A 17,415-nucleotide genomic window follows, 5' to 3' on the forward strand; every position below is an offset into this window, starting at 1 on the left:
CTTCCTTGCTATGGGGAGCCAAAGGTACCTCATTAGTGTGTTAATAATAATCCTAATGAGTGTGGAGATCAGCTAAGTAATAGCAGTGACCTGCAGGGGGGCTCATCTGCCCAGATTTATGGTGTTGCTCACCAACCCCTCCGGGGACTGCCAGGCCCCCTTCCTCCTTGTTCTCTGGCTGTTGAAAATACCCCGTGCGGTGTCTATGTGCTTAATTAAAGCAGAGGGACCGGTAACCTTGACGACTGCGAACCACCCTCTCTAAGACAGCTGAGATGGACATGGTTTTGGCGTCTCTGGGGAGAGGCCAGAGCAGAGAAGTGAGTCAAGCACGCAGGCATTGGATGCACTCGTGAGCTGTGGGCACAGCCAGCAGTGCCCATGTCCCCTGCAGCTCGTGCCCTCCTCAGGGGTGAGTCCTGGGGAGATGCCCTGGTCCCTCACTGGTGAGATGTGGCTGCTGGCCTGGGTGATGCAAGGTGCAGCACTGAGAGACCAAGCCTGTCTGGAGCAAAGGAGGTTTTGGTCTGTTGGGTAGCCCTGCAACCTCTGTGGGTAGTAGAAGATTCCTATAACCAACTAAGTAGTTGTAAATATGCTTAAAAGAATTCCCCTAAGAACTGAGACATTTGTACAAGCAGTTACCTCTGCAGAAAATGGTACAGCTAGTTTTCTTGGCAGTAAGTAGCAAGCAGCTAGAAACACATTTCCCATGAGGGGCTAAGATTGAATTTTGCTTTTTCTAATAAAGCTGGTAAAAGGCGTGATCAGTTCTGTATCAGATCAACTCTCTTCTACCCCCAAACTGAGAGCAGGAGCTACCAAGCAGCCCAATACTGAAAAAAGGAGGCAAAAACTCTCGGGTTAATACCCATTTCTACTTTCTTCCTGTGTCCCCTGGTGCTGGAGACACAGATATCTGATGCTGAAGGGGACCCACAGCCCCCTCTCTGCCAAAGCAGCCTGAGAGAGGATCAGCACCTACCATGCCATGACATGGGACACTCTTCTTCAGAAATGCTGGCCAGAAGAGAGCAGTCAGACTTCCTGAAGGATGGCTCAGCCTGCACACTGCCTGGGTGAGGCTGGCCAGCCTCGAGGAGGCTGGAAGGGATGTGAAGCCAGGGGATGTTCCAGGGGCTGCAGGATGCCCTGAGAAACCAGCCGTGGCACATTGAGCACCCAGCTGAACCCTGACCAGGGCTGTTATCCAGGGGTACTTGGAGCACCTCTGCACCCAGCTATGCCCACAGATCCAGGTACCCCAAAATTATCCAGAAGCCCCAAGATGATGCCCCGCGTTGGGCTCATCTGCTGTTCCCATCCCTGCATGGGGCAGAAGTGGGGGTGTCAGGCTCAACTAGGGGTGCCAAGAGCAGATTAGGAGGTGGTAAGATCCTGGTCTGGGATCACTTGAACCTGTCCATCGGTTGATGAGATGGTGCAAACCTGGGCTAAGGATTCCCAGAACAGAGAAATACGGGACCGGGGTGTCCTGTCCGAACCAGGAGTGACCGCTTTAAGGATGCCGAGGCCGGTGTCGGACTGTGCCAAGGGTGTCCTGCCCGAACCCAGAGTGCAGGGGACCAGCTAGTGATGCTGGGGGTGGTGCACCGAACCGAGGGTGCCGGGGACCGAACTGGGACCGAGAGCGCGCTGTCCGACATGAAGATGCGGGGTACCAGGCCGGCGGTGTGGGGGGCCGGCAGCTGCCCCCTCCCCGCTCCTCCGGGGCCGGGGCTGGACCACGTGCCTGCCGCCCCGCCCCGGTCGCTGGCCCGCCCCGGCGCCGCCCCGGTGCCGCCGGCGGAGCCAGAGCGGATCGGCCCAGCATGGAGGGGACGCGGCGCGCCCTGCTCCACCTCGCCGCCGCCTGCTGCCTGCTCTGCGCCCTGCCAGGTACCGGGGCGCCCGCCGAGGGGTGCCGGGGCGGGGGGGGCTGACCGAGGGGTCCCGCCGGTCTCGCCTCGGCGGGGAGCGCAGCGCCGGGACAGCCGTCGGGGCAGCGCCGGGACACGGGGTCCTCCGCTCGCTAGTGGGGCTCCAGGAGAAGGGGCTGGAGAACCCACCCTCCCAGGGCTCCCTCTCCGGGGAGCAGGGCCCCGGGCTTGCCCCTCGAACTCGGGCGAAATGCCCCGGCGGACGCTCAGGTGAGGTGGCCCAAGGATGCTCGGGGGGGTCCCGGGTGAGCCCCGCGCTCCGGGCAGCAGCGCGGCCGCCGGTCCCGGCCTTGCCCATACAAGGCAGCTGCCGGCAGCGCTGCTCCCGCCGGCGGAGCCAGCCGGGCTCAGCTCCCGCCCGGCGCTCCGGCGGGATCCCGAGGGGATGTGCGGGGAGGGGAGCAACGATCCTGGAGGCGCTCGCCCTCCGGCATCCAGCCCTGCGAGCCTCCTGCCTCCCGCCCGGCAGTTCGCGGGTGCCTACGAGCCGCGGCTGAGCTTCCCCCCGAGGGAACCCCGGACAAAGCCCGAACTCTGCCGCCTCCCGCAGCACGACGGGACGAGGGCCCTGTGCCTGCGGGGAGAGAGGCAGGACGCATGGAGCTATTCGGGACGGAGCAGAAGCCAGAGCCCGGCCCCAAGCAGCCTCTCTTGGGCCGAATTTCGGCGCTGCTCTACGATCGACACATCCCCACGCGGGCAGATGCGGTCTGCAGCGTGGCGCTGACAGCCCCGTACACCGACACCGCCGAGCTTCGCCATATGCCCCGAGTCGGGGGGCTGTCCCCTTCCCCGTGACCCTGGCCAAGGTTCCGTGGCATTTAGGGACTTGCCCCGGGCACAGGAAGCAAAACGTGTTTCTTCTTCTTTGTGGTTGAGAAAAACCCTTGGCCAGACCCCGGTCAGATCCCAGCACTATGACGGCAGCAATGGAAACCAGGGGGTGACACACAGAAACTCAGTTTCTAATAGCCGATTAGGGCTGGGAAAACCCTAGAACAGATGCCTGTGGGACTGAGCCCCAGCAGTGAGAGTAGCACTCAGGATGAGGTTTTGGGTGCCGGATGCGGTTTAGCTGGGTTTGAGGCTGAGCACCGGGAGCAGTCCCAAACCAGCGCCCTTTATGTGGGCAAAGCTGCACACCCCACACGAGAGTGGTTGTGCTGTGGTGGGGTGTGGGGAGGTCACCAGCCACTGGCAAAGGAAGGACTCAGGATTTCCACCGCTGAGAGGAGGAGGAGGAGCTCTGAGCTGCCTATTCTGGCCCCGTGTCTCACACTCTGGGCGCACTGGGAAATCCCAGGGAGCCCCTTGCCCCAGCTGGCTCATAGGAACCTTCTTGCTGCAAAGTCCAAGACTCAAACTGCCAGAACGTACCAGAAATTAAGATTGCACTGAGTTTTTCCTGGGATCTTTGTTGCTTAGTGTCCCAATCCAAGATTCTTCACAGTCTCAGGAAATGATACCTATGCAATGCAGCTGACCTGCCCCTTGCCCTCATAGCTTTTGAATTTGCTACCTAGTACCGACTGTAGTTGAAAGAGCAGATGTTTTGTGAAAATAGAAAATAGATGGAAGAGATGCTGCCAATAATAAAATGTCCCATAGGAAGCACAACCCATAATGACACCAGAAAATCTCAGCAGGACAGTGGTGGGGGAAAGGAACGGTTCACCCAGAGATTGGCTCCAAAGTCAGCAGTGCCTAGACAAATTTGTCCAAAACAGGGCTTTTCCTAGCTCCATGAGCTGCTCTCTGCTCTGGTCCCAGCACAGATTCCCTTTGCTCCTGCTATCCAGCAGCGCCTGCTCCCACTCCCTGTCTGGGTTTGCAGCAGGGCCACAGGGGAGCCCAGGCTGCTGCGTCTCCTGTGCTCTGCCCACCCCGGCCTCTCAATGCAGCCTTTCTTCACTGCCTGCGGAAATCCACTTCCTCCAGCACCAGCCTTACAAATAAAACCCTGAGTAATTTTGGTCTGGGCATTTTTCTGCCTCTCCCTCCTGTGCTGAGCTGCCTTGTAAGCAGTGAGAACAGCACAGAGCTGGGAGCAGCACGAGCACAGAAAGCCCTGTCTGTCAGCACCACCTGAGCCATGCACAGGCGGGGGCAGTGTGTCCGCTTCAGGGTCCCACTGCTGATTTTTTGTGATTTTTTCTCTTTGTTTGCCCAGGGCAAGGACAAGTGGATGGCCTTGGCCCCACCCTGACAGGACAGCTCCAGCTCTGCTGCACCCAGAACTGAGCCACAGCTTGATTCTCTCCTTTGGGTGTTTCCTCCAGCTGTGTGACCCTGCAGTCCCAGCCCAGCCTTTCATGTCATACCATCAGTCTTTTATTCAATTTCTACACACACTTTTTCCTCCGCCCCAGAGGAAGGGTGGGCCTTGTCTCCCTGCTGCCCTTCCAAGAAGGCTTGACCTGCTGAGCAGGGGCAAAGCACTCACCTCCTTCAGCTCCATTGGCCCCATGCCTCCAGACAAAGGGGAGCAGGGATGATCTAAAGCACAGAAGCCCCAGTCCCTCCTTCCTTTCCACCAAGACTCTCTGGGTGGGCAGACAGAGTTCTTGGTGCAGGGTTTTCCATAGGTCTGTGATCATCCCCACAATGCTCTCTGGGGCAGCTTTCATAGGGCTCAGTGCCACTGAGGTCTGGGGTCACATCCTGAGCCCTGTAGGGCTGCCCAGGACAGGGCAGGATGCATCCTCCAAGCCTCACAGCCTATGGAAGGACCTGGGGGCTGCTCAGGGCTGGTCAGGCTTCCTGATGTCCAAATTTCCCCCATTTCATGCCATGCTGCATTGGAGAATAGGCTCCCTGCTGAGATGGGGCTGCTATTGAGGCAACTGGCTTATTAACTTCTCCTAATGATGTGAATGCTTCCTCCACTGCAGCTGTGACTCCTGAGGTAAGCAGGGCCGGGCTGTCGGATGCCAGATTTCCCTGCTGTTGCTGTATTACACAACCCCAGAGAAGGACAGGCTTCCCAGGCTGTGCATGCCATGGGTGTGCCCAGCAGCTTCTGGGCAAAGGGGTCTTCACCACTGCTCATTCACCTACTGAGGAACAAAACCAGACAGCATGAGAGTCTCCCAGGCACCTTCCTGCCAAGTTAGGTGCTCCAGAGCTGTATGTGGCCCATGGAAAATATCTGGCTGCTCTGACAGTGGTAGCTAAGCAGGGCAGCCTGCTCTCCCTTTTCCCTGCCAGAGAAATTTGGGATAAGCCCCCTCACCTCTAAATGGAGGATCAGTGATAGAGCTTCCTGCAGACCTGTAGGAAAGAAGATTTTGCATTTCTCTCCCCTGGCTGGGTGAGGAAGGTCTCATGTGGCAAGGCCAGGCAAAGCCTGACACCCTGGGGTCACCCTGTTCCTGCAGGTAGTGATGGGGCTGGTGCTGCCCCACTACTGTGTGCTCTGGGCTGTGCTGTTTCTCTGCTGTTTTATGGGTTTTCCTAGGACCGAAGTACCTGTGTCTGGCATTTATAGTTCTGTTTCCAGGGCTGCTCATCTCTGTTCCTGCACCTCTTGCTCTGCCCTGCTCTGCCATGCCATGGTTGGCTGGTTGTCCTGGTTGCCAACGCTGTGCCATCTGTCGAGGTAGTAGCACTGCCTCCCCTTTTTGTTTCCCTGTGTTTCAAGCCTGTGGCCCAGTATCCACAGATGCCCTGACGAGGCATCTTCCTGCCTGCCTGGGCAGGTTGGGTGCTGGGCTGTCCCTCCCCAGTGCCACACTTGCTCAGCACCCCATATCTTATCTGCCCCCGTCTCGTGCTCTGCTCGTGGCCACCTGCCTTCTCAGTCAGGAGACGTGGTTTCTATTCCTGTCCCCTACGTCAGGCCTTGCTTTGCAGTGTGCCTGGCCTGGCAGCTCCCCTGGGCTGAACTGGGTGCTCAGCACCTCTACTTCAGCACCCCCAGTATTGATGCCTGCAGAGCAGCTCGCAGAAGCCACAAGGGGTGCAATGAATTAAACTGCTTCCATGAAGAGCTTCACTGTGGTCCCCAAGCAGGCTACAAAGTCGAGGCCATGCCTACACCTCCTGCCTGGACTCCTCGCAGCAGAGGGAATCTTTTCAGCCTCTCTGAGCCAGGATGGGGATGGGGGCAGTCTGGCCATCAGCCCTGGCAGGAAGAGCACTGGAGCCTGTGGCAAATGCAGCCCTCTGGCACACTGCCTCCATAGAGATCCTGCAAGGTATACAACTGGAGCTGAGTTTACAGAGCAGTTGCTCCTTTTACCAGATCCTGTCTCTAAACTTGCTTCATCACAATTAGGATGTTTGCTATACAGCATCCCTGGGTGCATCTGGCACCTTCCTGAAGGGCTCCAGAAATCTCTTCTGCCACTTGTTTGGTTTTTTTTTTTTTTTTTTTTTATTCCAGGAAAAGAGATCAGGCCCAGCTAGTATCTAATCGGGAGCTATTCCAGTTCTGCTTTTAAATGAAATGAAGAGCCTTGGTTTTAAATCCCACTATATGGTTTTATTTGCCTTTACACTCAAGCTTTTTTTCCTTTAAGAGATTGCCTAATTACAGTCGGTTGGTAACCACAAAATGTAATAACTGGCAACAAAAGATAATTTCTACATTTAATGAAGTAGTTTGCTAAGCAATAAGATATAACTGCTTTGATACATACAGGTTACAGTTTATGCTGTTACTTTTTAAACATTGTATTTTTCCATGTGACTAGGTTGTTTGAAAATGGGACTGTTACACTTAAATGGAAATTGAATTAATTTAGTGCACCAAAATAGCATTGTAGAAGGGTTTGGGTGCCTTTTCAATGAATCAGAGCAGTGGTTTGACACACGTTCTGTAGGAAGACGATTTAAGTGAGGTGCTATCCTCAGACAGTGACAGCCTGTGCAGGAGGATACATCCACACCAGGGAGTCCTGCTCCCATGGGCACTTTCTCTGAAATCCTGGATTAATTTTTCTCATCTTTGTGCTTAGCTCTCACCTGGGACTCTGTGCACTTTTTCCAGTGGTGGCTGCAGCCTGCACCCTGCTGCCCTGCACTCCCTCCGTCTCCAGGAGCCAGCCTGCCATGGGCTTCCTCACCTTCATCTCATCCTGAGAGGGATTTTAAAAAGTGTTCAGGTCTATGGATTGGAGCTGGGTTGGTGTTGACCTTTGGGGAGCTCAGGCTGCTGTTTCTGTCCGACAGGAAGGAGGGTGCAGAGGATGCTGCTGAGAGTGGCAGGAGAGTTGTGGCAGAAGCTTGTTGAGGAGCTTGTCCAGCTGAGGCCCTACTCTATGTCATTCTTTTATTCTGAGAAGTAGATAGATGGTGGGGTGGCTGCTGTGGCAGAGGATGGAGACCATGGACCTCACTCTGTGTGACTACTCTGGTACAGCAGTGACTCTGTGCTGCTTGTGCAAACCTTCCTCAGCCCCTTGCTTGGCCCCAGCCCTGAATCTTGGGCAGGGAGCACAAGGTAGGAATGGCCCCATTTCCTGCAGAGCTGGCTTCTTTCACTCCTCTGCTAGGGCATAATTTCATCATATCTGTTCTGGAGCTGGTGGGAGCTTGGGTTGATATGTGGAGTTCCATCAGTGTTGTTCCATCAGTGTTGTCAGCGCTGGAGAGGGGTTGAAGCTGTGGGCTGATGTTCAGAGCCCTCCCTTCCGTCAAGGAGCTCAGAGTATTTTCCACCCTTGTCCAAGGCAGGGGCTGCTTCTTGGTTGGCTGCATCCCTCCTCCCCTGGGACCACTCTCTTCCTTTGCCCCTCTTATTTCCCAGACAGAGGTCACTGCAGTCAGCACAGTCTGGTGGGAGCTGCTGCTCCAAACCCACCAGCCCTGCCCTAATGTGGTCTGGGATCTCTGGTTCTCACCACACACAGGCTGAGCCTGGAGGGTTAGCACAGACACAGGGCAGGAGTGGGGCTGTGGCCAGGGGACCAGCTCTGCTTCAGCAGGCACCTCAGTGTAACCAAAGGAAGCTCACCCTTGATCCCCTATCAGGGAAACAGAGATAGATATTCTTATGGTCTTGCTCGAAGATCCTGGGACAGTCGTAGCTGCTTTGTTACGGATCCAAGGGTGAGCGCACCTTTACCAGCACTGGGATTCTGCAACTCTCAGGTCTTTGAGAAGCACAGAAAAGATGAAGCAATCACACTCTTTCCACTTGCATCTGAAACAAGAGGACATGGTTACCTCTTGTCTCCTGAAGCTGGTGAGGGCGATGCCTTAGGCAGTACAGCCATGGCTTTCCTGGCATGTGGTGCAGGAAGCAGAGCTTCTCCAGGAAGACGCCAGAGGAACGAGCTCTGACCTGCATCTCTATAGGAAACCAATGAAGAGCTAAAACCATCAGCACCCGGTGACTGGGGCAGCAACAACTGCTGGGGATTTTCTTACCTGCTGGGTACCAAGCTCCAGAGCAGTCCTGGAGCTGGACCCCTGAGAATCCGAGCCCGTGCGGGGTTTGCTGGGTCTCCCCCAGCACTGCAGACAACTGCTCTCCCCTCTGTACCGCAGGGTTTGCCCCGGGTTTCATTTGCGTGGCCCTTTTGGATGGATGATAAAACTGGCAAACAAAGCTGTGGCATTGCAGCAATGCCCTTTGGAGGAGTGTTTTTATTTTAAACTAAACTGAAGCAAAATTCAGGGCTTGTACCTTTTAACACCTACAGCTCCCGAGGAACAAGTTGCACCTCTGGGTCATTTCCCCAGGCAAGCTTTGCTTGATGACTATGTGATGGCTTTGGATGGGCCCTTATCCCTTAGGGGCTGACAGATGGGTGATGGGAATCTTTTGTCTGCCTGTCCCCGGGTGATCAGAAGAGTTTAGGGAAATGCCAGTCCCATTAGCTCTCCCTTTTGCAGACAGCAAGAAGCTGGTCGTGCAGCGGGGTGGGGGTAGCTGCTTGTGCCCACAAGCCTTTCTGTCCCACAGCACCTCGTGGCAGGGATGCCAGTTCCTGGCATGCGGGGAGATGTCCTGACGTGTAGGGTTCTGACTTTTGTGCACAAAATCACCCATTTTCCCCCCAAAGTTCAGAAGATCAGGCTATTTGGGTTCTGCACATCCGCCAGAAGTTCAGACTGTCTGGGATCTGCAATAGACTTTGCACGGTCCCATTTGTCTATCACCTTTATGTTCAGGAATTCAAACTAATCAAACTGGGTTCTGCAACGAATTTTGCGGCTTGAGGTTGGTAGAGACATTAAGACCCATTTCTCCTAATGACCCTCACCCATCGAGCTGCTTGTAAAGACATTAGCACCCATTTCTCCTATCACTTTTCTAGTCAGAAACTGTTTCACAGTTGCTCAGGCCTTTTTGCAAGACAGCTCTCCACAAATCTTTCTTCTGCGTGACTCAAGTCATGACTTGCCACCCCATGAGAGGCTGTTCGGGCACAGGCCAGCTATTCAGAGCAGCACATAGCCAGGTTTGCCACTGGCCGGGCACCTGGCCACCACCTTTCCTGTTTACCCCAGGGTGACAGCAGGGCTCTGTGTCTCTGGCTGTGTGGGAGCAGGTAGTTGGGTGTTTACTGAGCAAGCATCCGCCAGTGCCCAGCCAGCACCCGGAGCTGGTGGGATCCCACCCCGTGCTGAATAGCAGTGCTGCGTTTAGGGCTGGAAATGGTTACATGAAGAGCTGTGCCTTTTGGTGCCTGGTCCTAGGAAACCCAGCCCTCAGCTCTTTTCCTTCCAGGTGTTACTGGTGTATCCTACACCTGAGCTCCATGGCAGAGTGGCTCGCTTTATTTGGAGGCATCTTCTGGCCATGCACATCTGGATCCAGGCGATGCCAAAGGGAGCATCACTTAGGCCTTTGGTCTTCATGTTTAAGTTGCTCCAGCTGGAGTTCCCTGTGAGAACTTGTTCTCTGAATGTGCCGAGCAGGGCTGTGCATCGCTGTGGGAGCCCTCCTGGGACTGGGGCCCTGGGCCGGGGAAGCACAGCTCCATCAGGCTGCTCCAGGGTTTTGAATTCTCCAGCTGGTCAGGGTACTGCAAAGGTCTTGAGAGAGCAACGTATTGTGTCTTTTTTTAGGGCCTGTTAAGTGCTGTAGCTGGAGAAGAGCTTTGATAACTGTATCTGTTCTGAAGAGCTTTTAAAAACTGCTGAAATTTCCCCAAAACAGTGTAAGAATGGGCTGCTTTGCTGGTAGATGAATGTTTCTTACTGATAGCATCTGCTTTGGATGTTTCTTCGCTGTGGAGAGAAGGGGCGTGATGATGGATTTGCTTCAGTACCTTTATTTTTTTTTCCTGTAATTAGCTCATCAGTCCTCTGTGGCTTGGATAGAAACTTCAACAGAAATTGTCAAAATATTGACTATGAGATGTTCCTGATGCAGCTACATTTCTCTGTTTTCTTCCTGTTTATACCCTGAAAAAGCCTCACAGGATCTGTGTTTATGAACAGGCAGTGTAAGCTTTGTGGTTTTCTTTCTCCTGTATGCTGTCACACTGTCTAGCAGCTGTGGATCTGGGGGGATCCTTGCTTGCTGCAGGTTCCTTTCAGGGAAGCTGCCACTTTTTGGTGTAGTGGGAGGCTGAGTAACTCCCCATTTCTATGACAACAGTTTCACTTCATGGTGGTAATGTCTTCATAGATAGCTCACAAAGGCAGGTCTCAAAGCACACCCCAGCCCTGTTAGCTGTAGTGTTCTTGCTACCCATTTCACCTTTCTCTCCAGCAGAATCCCACATTTTCCTCATTTGTGTTTTTTCAGCACCACTTTTGACTCTCAATGAACCAAAGAAGACTTACCTAAATTTCTTACAGAAGCAGGTCTCAGGTGATACTTTTAACAAACCCAGATCCTCTAAAAAAGTTTAAAAGTTGCTCAAGGATAGAGGGATTGGTGGTGCTGACCCTAGAGAACAACAGAACAGGACTTGAGGGAGAGAAGGGTAAAGGAAAAGTCCCCTAGAACAGGTCTCTGCCTCAAAATCCAGGAGGACAGAGGAGCTATTTGAATCCCTTTCCCAAGTGTCAGCCTGTGCTGGAATTGGAATTAAGGGCATAAAGAAGTTTCTTTTCTGTCCTCCCCTCTGTTTCTCCTCTCACTGTGGGATCTCTGACAAACTTCTCTGTTCCATAGCAGAGGGTCAGAAGACAGCAGAGGCCTTGGTGTCACCATCACCTTTTCCTAGCACAGCTCTAACCTTGCATCAGCCAAGGGAAGCCTCTGACTTCAGTCCAGTGATCACTGCCATTCCTCAGACAAGCCTGGAGAAAAACTTGACCGCTGCAACACTCAGCGCCACTGGTGCCCATGCTACAGAGGTGGACGGTGCCTTCATCCCCACCACCCTCATGGCAGGCTCCAAGCCAGAGAGACTGCAGGCTTCTACCACTGCCCGTCCTGGGGACATCACAGTTACACACCCTGAGCATGACAACATGAGCTTGTCAGTCAACAGCAGCACTGAAATCCCCTCCCCTACCTTGACTGCCAGCACTCTGGAAAAAAACCAGACCAGCCATGAAGCCACAGAGCCTTTCAGCACAACTGAAGAACCAGATGATGCCAGCAGTGCTACCCCCACGCCTCCTCTGAACACTGTGCCTGGTGAGGTTTTGCCTTTTCTGCCTGTGTACAAAGTCCTGCCTCAAGGATGCACAACCTGGAAATGTCTGAGCACTTTCCTGGTAACTGGGGAGAGGGGGAAGAAGGGAATGAAACACTAAGCAGAGCCAATTCAGTGCAACTTATTTGCAGAGATGTTGGTTCAGCATCCTCTTTGCAAACATCATTAATTTTGGTATTAGTAGTGCTGGCTGCTTTCTGATCAGGACACTGATTGTGTGTGGGGACATCCTTCATAAACCTAATCTGAAACAACATGGCTTAGCAGCACTGCCCAGCTGGGCCTTTCTGGCATCAGGGCTGGGGGCTCAATGGGAGCCTCCCTGGAGAAGCATGCCCTCCCTTAACACAAAACATGGAGATGGGCAAGCACAAGTGACAGCTCATCCATTCCTGTGCAAACACAGGGAACCCTACCCTTCCTTCAGATCCCTCTGGGCATCATGGGGACTGGCTATAGGGTCTTCAATCCCAATTTTGCTCATCTTGGGGCCCGCCAGGCTGTCACACGCCTCCAATGGAAGGCAGATACTGATAGATCACTGATTTGCATGGTGTACATGCACAACTGCATTGTATTCCCTCGTTTGTCCTGCTGTTCTGCAACACACTGACACAGCCTCAGGGGATTCTGTTACCCAGTCCCTGGGCAGCCCCCTTTGTGCTCCCTGTAAGGAGGGATGAGAGGCCTTTCCCAGTGTCTTGCTCTGGGGTGATCCCCAGCTCTGTGCAGAGTTGTTTAAGCTTGTCTGCTTGCCCTTTGTCCCCAAGGACAGGCCTTGTGAGCCCAGCTGAGGTTGGCTGACACTGCAGATTGGCACATATGAAAATTGAGAGGACTTTCTAAGCACTGTGAGTTATAGTGTGACTCAGCTGTGGCTGTGCTAAAGGTTCTGCTTGTTTTCCAAAGGATTTACAATAAGCTGCTATTCCAATAGTCCCAGCAATCTTCCTTACAGTCTTGCTTCCATCTTGCCCAGTCCCACAGAACAGTGTGTTTGCACTGGATACTTTGAAGTAACTTCTTGTTCCTATTTTGCAGCATCAACTAACAGCTCTCAGTCAGGGCTTTTTGACGGGCAAACCCTGGGGCCCACAGAAGCAAGGTCTGAAACCAAGCCAGCAACGAGCCCCGTGGGTGCCACAGAGGAGAGCACTGTGGGGCCCAGAACGTCCTCTGCTCCCTTCTCCATTGTAGGGAGCATGTCCATTGCTACTGCCTCCAGGACTGTGCCAGTGACACCCCTCGTGACCAACTCCACCTCTGCCAGCACAGCTGCCATCCCCACCAGCACACCTACGCTGGCACAGTCACTGGAGCACAGGCATGAGAAGACTTCTGTGTTGGATGTTGGTGATGATGACAACTCAGGTAAATTCTCTGCTTTTAAAGGGCTGCCCAGGGAGATGGTGGGGTCACCGTCCCTGGAGGTGTTTAAGGAAAGACTGGACATGGTACTCAATGCCATGGTCTAGTTGACAAGGTGGTGTTAAGTTATACATTGGACTGATAATCACAGAGATCTTTTCCAGCCGAATAGTTTCTGTAATTGTTTTGTAGCTGTTCTCACAAAACATGGCAAAGGGCTGGAGCTACCTCAAATTGCCTCTTGGTTGTACTGAGGACAACCAGAAAAGACAAAGCTTTGCTGTTCCAGCTCTTGAAGGCTCTCCTTTGGTCTCATTCCCTTGGTTCTCCTTGCAGAGCTACCCAATTTGGCTGGTAAAACGAGGGCTGATCCCTTGGTAATCACTGTGATCTCTGTCTTCATTGTCATGGTGGGCATCCTGGGCCTGGTGGGCTTCCTGCGATACCGCCAGCACAACAACCGCATGGAGTTCCGGCGCCTGCAGGACCTGCCCATGGTGAGTCGTGCCTCCAGCTCAGCCTGATGTGGGCTGGCTTGCCACTGGCTGCTTTGCAGTTCTCCCTCTACTACATTAGCAATGCTTTGGGTATTTGCAGCAGCACCAATGCTGATCACACACTCCTGTTCCTCCTTAGGTCCCTCTCCTTCCATCCAAGGTTTGAATCAAGACAGCAAGTCTCAAGGCTGGGTACTAAAGAAGCTCTCTGCCTTCCCCTCACTCTGCAGGGGAATGCTGAGAGGTTAGAGAGAGGAAGGAGAGCTCCATCCAGGCTTGTCCTGAAATGACACCTTCCTAACCTCTCCTCCTGTTTTCTGATATATTTGCTTTGTAACTATGACAAAGCAGATTTTATGCTCTGTTTCAGGGAGGTTGACTGTTTGTCTGTCTGTCTGTGTTTGATCCTTTGGGAATACAAAAATCTATGAGGCTGGACTAGCTCTGGGGAAGCTGCAAATAACTCCCTGAACGTTTTGGGATAGAGGAGTACCACAGCTAGCAAGCAAGCTGGTGCTGTTTCAAGCTGAGTGGAGTTTTCAACAGCCAGAGTTTTCCACATCCCTGCAGCAGCCAGGCAGTTCCTGCACACACCTCTTCTCTCCAAATGCTGCAGCAGGAGGGAGACTGACAATTCTGGGATCCAGGAACTGCACAGTGGCAGCATTTAGGTGGATGGCTGGGCAGATGGCCACACCATGGCTGAGAAGGTTGTGCTGCCTGCACAGCAGTCTCCCAGGCTGGGACCATGATGCCATCGTGCAGACATCTCATTAAAGCACCCTCTTCTCTGCTTCTAGGATGACATGATGGAGGACACCCCTCTCTCCCTCTACAGCTACTAGGCAACCAGGCTGTCCACTGCCCAGAGGAAAAGGCCTTGAGGACTTGGTCCCAGACGATCTCCTGAGCAATGAGGGGCTGTGATTTGCACACAACTGAAAGATCCTTTTCAGATGGTTTTTGGTTTTAGACGTTTTAAATAGTTCAGTGTTGAAGTTCTTATGCTGCGAATCAGAGCCCAAGTCTGACCCCTTTCTCCAGGCTTTCCTCGAAACAATGCCTTGAAAAGGTGTCTCCTCCTTTTAGTGTGGCAACCAATTAGCCAAGACAACCTTTGCCGTGATGTTGTGCATGGATCTCTTCTGTTCCTCTTGGTGGCTGCTGCCTTCAGCACAGTACCAGCAAAGGAGACTGCTGTTTTCTGAGGAAGCCAAGGATGTGGAAATCAGTTCTCTTGGGCTCCCTCTTGATCTGTATTTTTAAGGTTATTTGTTTTGGGGGTTTTCTTGCACTTTTTTTGTTCCTATTTCAGCTTTAGACCCAGGATTTGCATTACCTGTCCTGAAACACCTACCAGGATAAAAGACTACTCTGCTTCCTTCCTAGACGTATACCTTTTCTCTTTAACCAGGGAAAACAGTTTTGTGGCCACTGGAGAAGTGCCCCTGCTACTTGATGTTGCTTTGAAGTTGCTGGGAGGAAAATGAACATAATGTTAGCTTAACCGAGCTTGATAGGACTCAGTTTATTGCCAATTAGACACGCTAATTTGGTCTCTCCAAAAGTAGGAAAACATGTCTCCTACACTTGATGCTTTTGGCATATGTGTAAACTCCTTTTTCCAGGCTCAATAAATGCTTTAGTCCATTTCCCTGCCTGGGCTAACACAAGCCTTTCCTCAGGTACCTCCCATTTTGCTTCTAGCATCTGGTTGCTGGAAGTTGTACAAAACTGGTACTTTGCTCTCCCTCCTGTGCTATGCAAAGTCAAAGCTCCTCTACTTTCTGATGTTGGTCTTTTGAGCCAGTTGGTGTCTTGTCATGAGGACAGATCCTGGATGTAGGTGCCTTCCCTTTCTTGGTGTTATGCTGATTAGATCCTGCACTTTTGCCTCAAAATATCACTGCTGTAGACTGCATCCAAGGCTCTTGAGGTCTCTCAAGGAAACCCATAGACCAGAACCTCTGAGTGTAAATCAGAGGATCTTTTGGTGCCCTTGCCTCAGAAAGACCAGAGTGTGTGTGACATGAGAGTCTTCATGTCATTACATTACACCTGCTCCTCTTTTCTAACTCACATTTGACTGCAGGTAAATGGAAACACATGCCTTCTCTAGAGTGTTTGATTTTTGACTAACCCAGTTGCTCCCTCAGGATACAGCAAGGGCTAGAGTTTATCTGCCACATTGCTCTTACAAGCCTCAGTTTCTCCTCTCCTTTCAGTATCAGCATCACTGAACCCCACAAAGGACAGGTACCAGACCTCACTTGCAAAAGAACCCTTTTTTTCCCAGTGCTGTTACTGGTTGTTGTAGCAGGGAAGAGGGAATTTCCCCATCAGCTGAGCTCAATTTACCTGGAAACCCCAGAGGTAGAGCAGAACCAGTTTGGGCCAAATAGATGAACTGGATATGGGAACAGTTCCTCTTCCCTGTGTTGCTGCTTCCAGAGTGGCTGGAAGCAGAAGTTCTGCTGTTGGCTTTGGCCTTCCATCTGTGCATTGATGCCCAGTAAAATAGGGAGGAGGGCTGGTTCTCTCCTGTGATTGCATGAGAACTAAAGAGCAATTGTCACAACTCCAAAGCTTTTGTATCAAGCCTTGTCTGCACAGAGCAATCTCCCTAGCTACAGACTTGTTTCCCCTGCCGGAGGGCAGGGTGCTACTGGTTTTCGGCACAAAGTTGGCAAGTTAGTGGTGGAAAACAGAACTCCATCCTGGCTGGAACTGGTGCAGGCTGGCATATCTGGGAAGTGTGTCTGCACACAATCAAAAGGGCAGGGGCTGGTTGTTCTGGTTTCCCATGCATCACTGTCCAGGGGAAAGGGATGAGGAGGAAAACTCGCCCAACACCAAAGTGCAACTTTGTTTGTAAAATATGTTGATAGTGGATTTTTTTTTTCTGCAATAAAGTTACAAATGCCAAAAGTGTCACAGTCCTCATATTTTCATTGCAAACATCTAACTGAAAAGCTTTTATATATCACAATAAATCTTGTGATAGATAAACAGCAGCAGTTTGGGGCACAAAGAGTCACAGAGATGATAACTAAGAAATGCCAAACAGCTATGAACCATAGCTCTGACAGTTCAGAAGGACACCACCCCCTGCCTGTGTTCCTTCTTGTCAGGGTCATTCCTGGTCTGGGTCAACCAAGATTAATTTGTGTACAGTTAAATCAGATGAAATCTGTCTTAGAGAAACACACTAGACCAAAAAATCTAATCTACACCTTTAGATTCCCTTCTTTTGCCTCTGAAGATTTTCTCATGTTGTCAGCTGTAACCCCAAACCTTATTTACAGAAATTTCCTGAAAGCCAGCCTAATCCAAACCTACAAAGCATCATCTGTTATGCTTCTTTCTATAGTACAGCAGATAAAGCAAACTGAAAGGCATATACTTCTTTTTTTTTTTAGTTTTATAGCTGTTTTGAACTCTTCCCTTCAGAGCTCAGACCTGCAGGGAGGTAAGTGCTCAAAAGCCCAGCTTCTGCTACAGACCTGGTAAGAGACTCTCCTGAGCTAAGAGTCTCTCCTAGCTGTTAAAATACTTTGGCAAAATCAGTCAGCTCATGTCATAGATTTCTTGTATTAAAGATTTTCTCTTGAAAAAGCAAAATTACTTGGTAATTTGGCTTATGCTGTTTTCTAAAGAGTTCCCACAACAAATCTAGAAAAGCAAATCCTTGGAAGATCTAGAGGAAGGGGAGAACAAACAAAGACTTTGTAGCCAAGTAAAGTGCTTGCTGAGTAATCTGAAGACATGAGGGTGAACTCTAAACCCCTCAGAGATTTCAGTTCTGTCCCAACACACAACCATACAAAACAGAACAAACATGCCACAACTAAGCCAGTCTTCTCAGGTCTAAAGTCAGCATTATTCTGGTGGTTTATATTGGAGTGTTCTCTGTTCTGCCTTTTTACTACCATACCCACTCAGAGCTGATTCATTATCTGCAGAACAAACTGCTCAGCTGCCTTGTTGGAGAGGTAGCTCGGAGCAGGGCTGTGTTAGCTGGAGAGGCAGCAGCAGGACAGGCTT

The 17,415-nt window shown here is 51.9% G+C and overlaps 1 protein-coding gene across 3 annotated transcripts; it reads left to right on the forward strand.

Annotated features, from left to right (window-relative positions):
• Positions 1-1,807: 1,807 nt before the first annotated feature.
• LOC106628099 (uncharacterized) lies at positions 1,808-16,267 on the forward strand. Of its 3 annotated transcripts, none has more exons than XM_014250967.2 (5): positions 1,808-1,899; positions 11,017-11,487; positions 12,548-12,877; positions 13,211-13,371; positions 13,511-16,267. In XM_014250967.2, exons 1-5 carry the CDS (start codon positions 1,833-1,835, stop codon positions 13,535-13,537), a joined length of 1,056 nt encoding a protein of 351 aa, XP_014106442.1. In that variant the 5' UTR covers positions 1,808-1,832; the 3' UTR covers positions 13,538-16,267. The 3 variants fall into 3 exon arrangements, with proteins under 3 accessions (XP_014106442.1, XP_014106440.1, XP_087916845.1); XM_014250965.2 differs by having other exon boundaries at positions 14,172-16,267; XM_088060719.1 differs by having other exon boundaries at positions 1,812-1,899; positions 11,020-11,487; positions 14,172-16,267.
• Positions 16,268-17,415: the final 1,148 nt, after the last annotated feature.

Source organism: Pseudopodoces humilis, chromosome 10 (assembly GCF_049639895.1).
Source record: "Pseudopodoces humilis isolate 2021_Gansu_Grassland_sample_001 chromosome 10, ASM4963989v1, whole genome shotgun sequence".
Lineage (NCBI taxonomy): Eukaryota > Metazoa > Chordata > Aves > Passeriformes > Paridae > Pseudopodoces > Pseudopodoces humilis.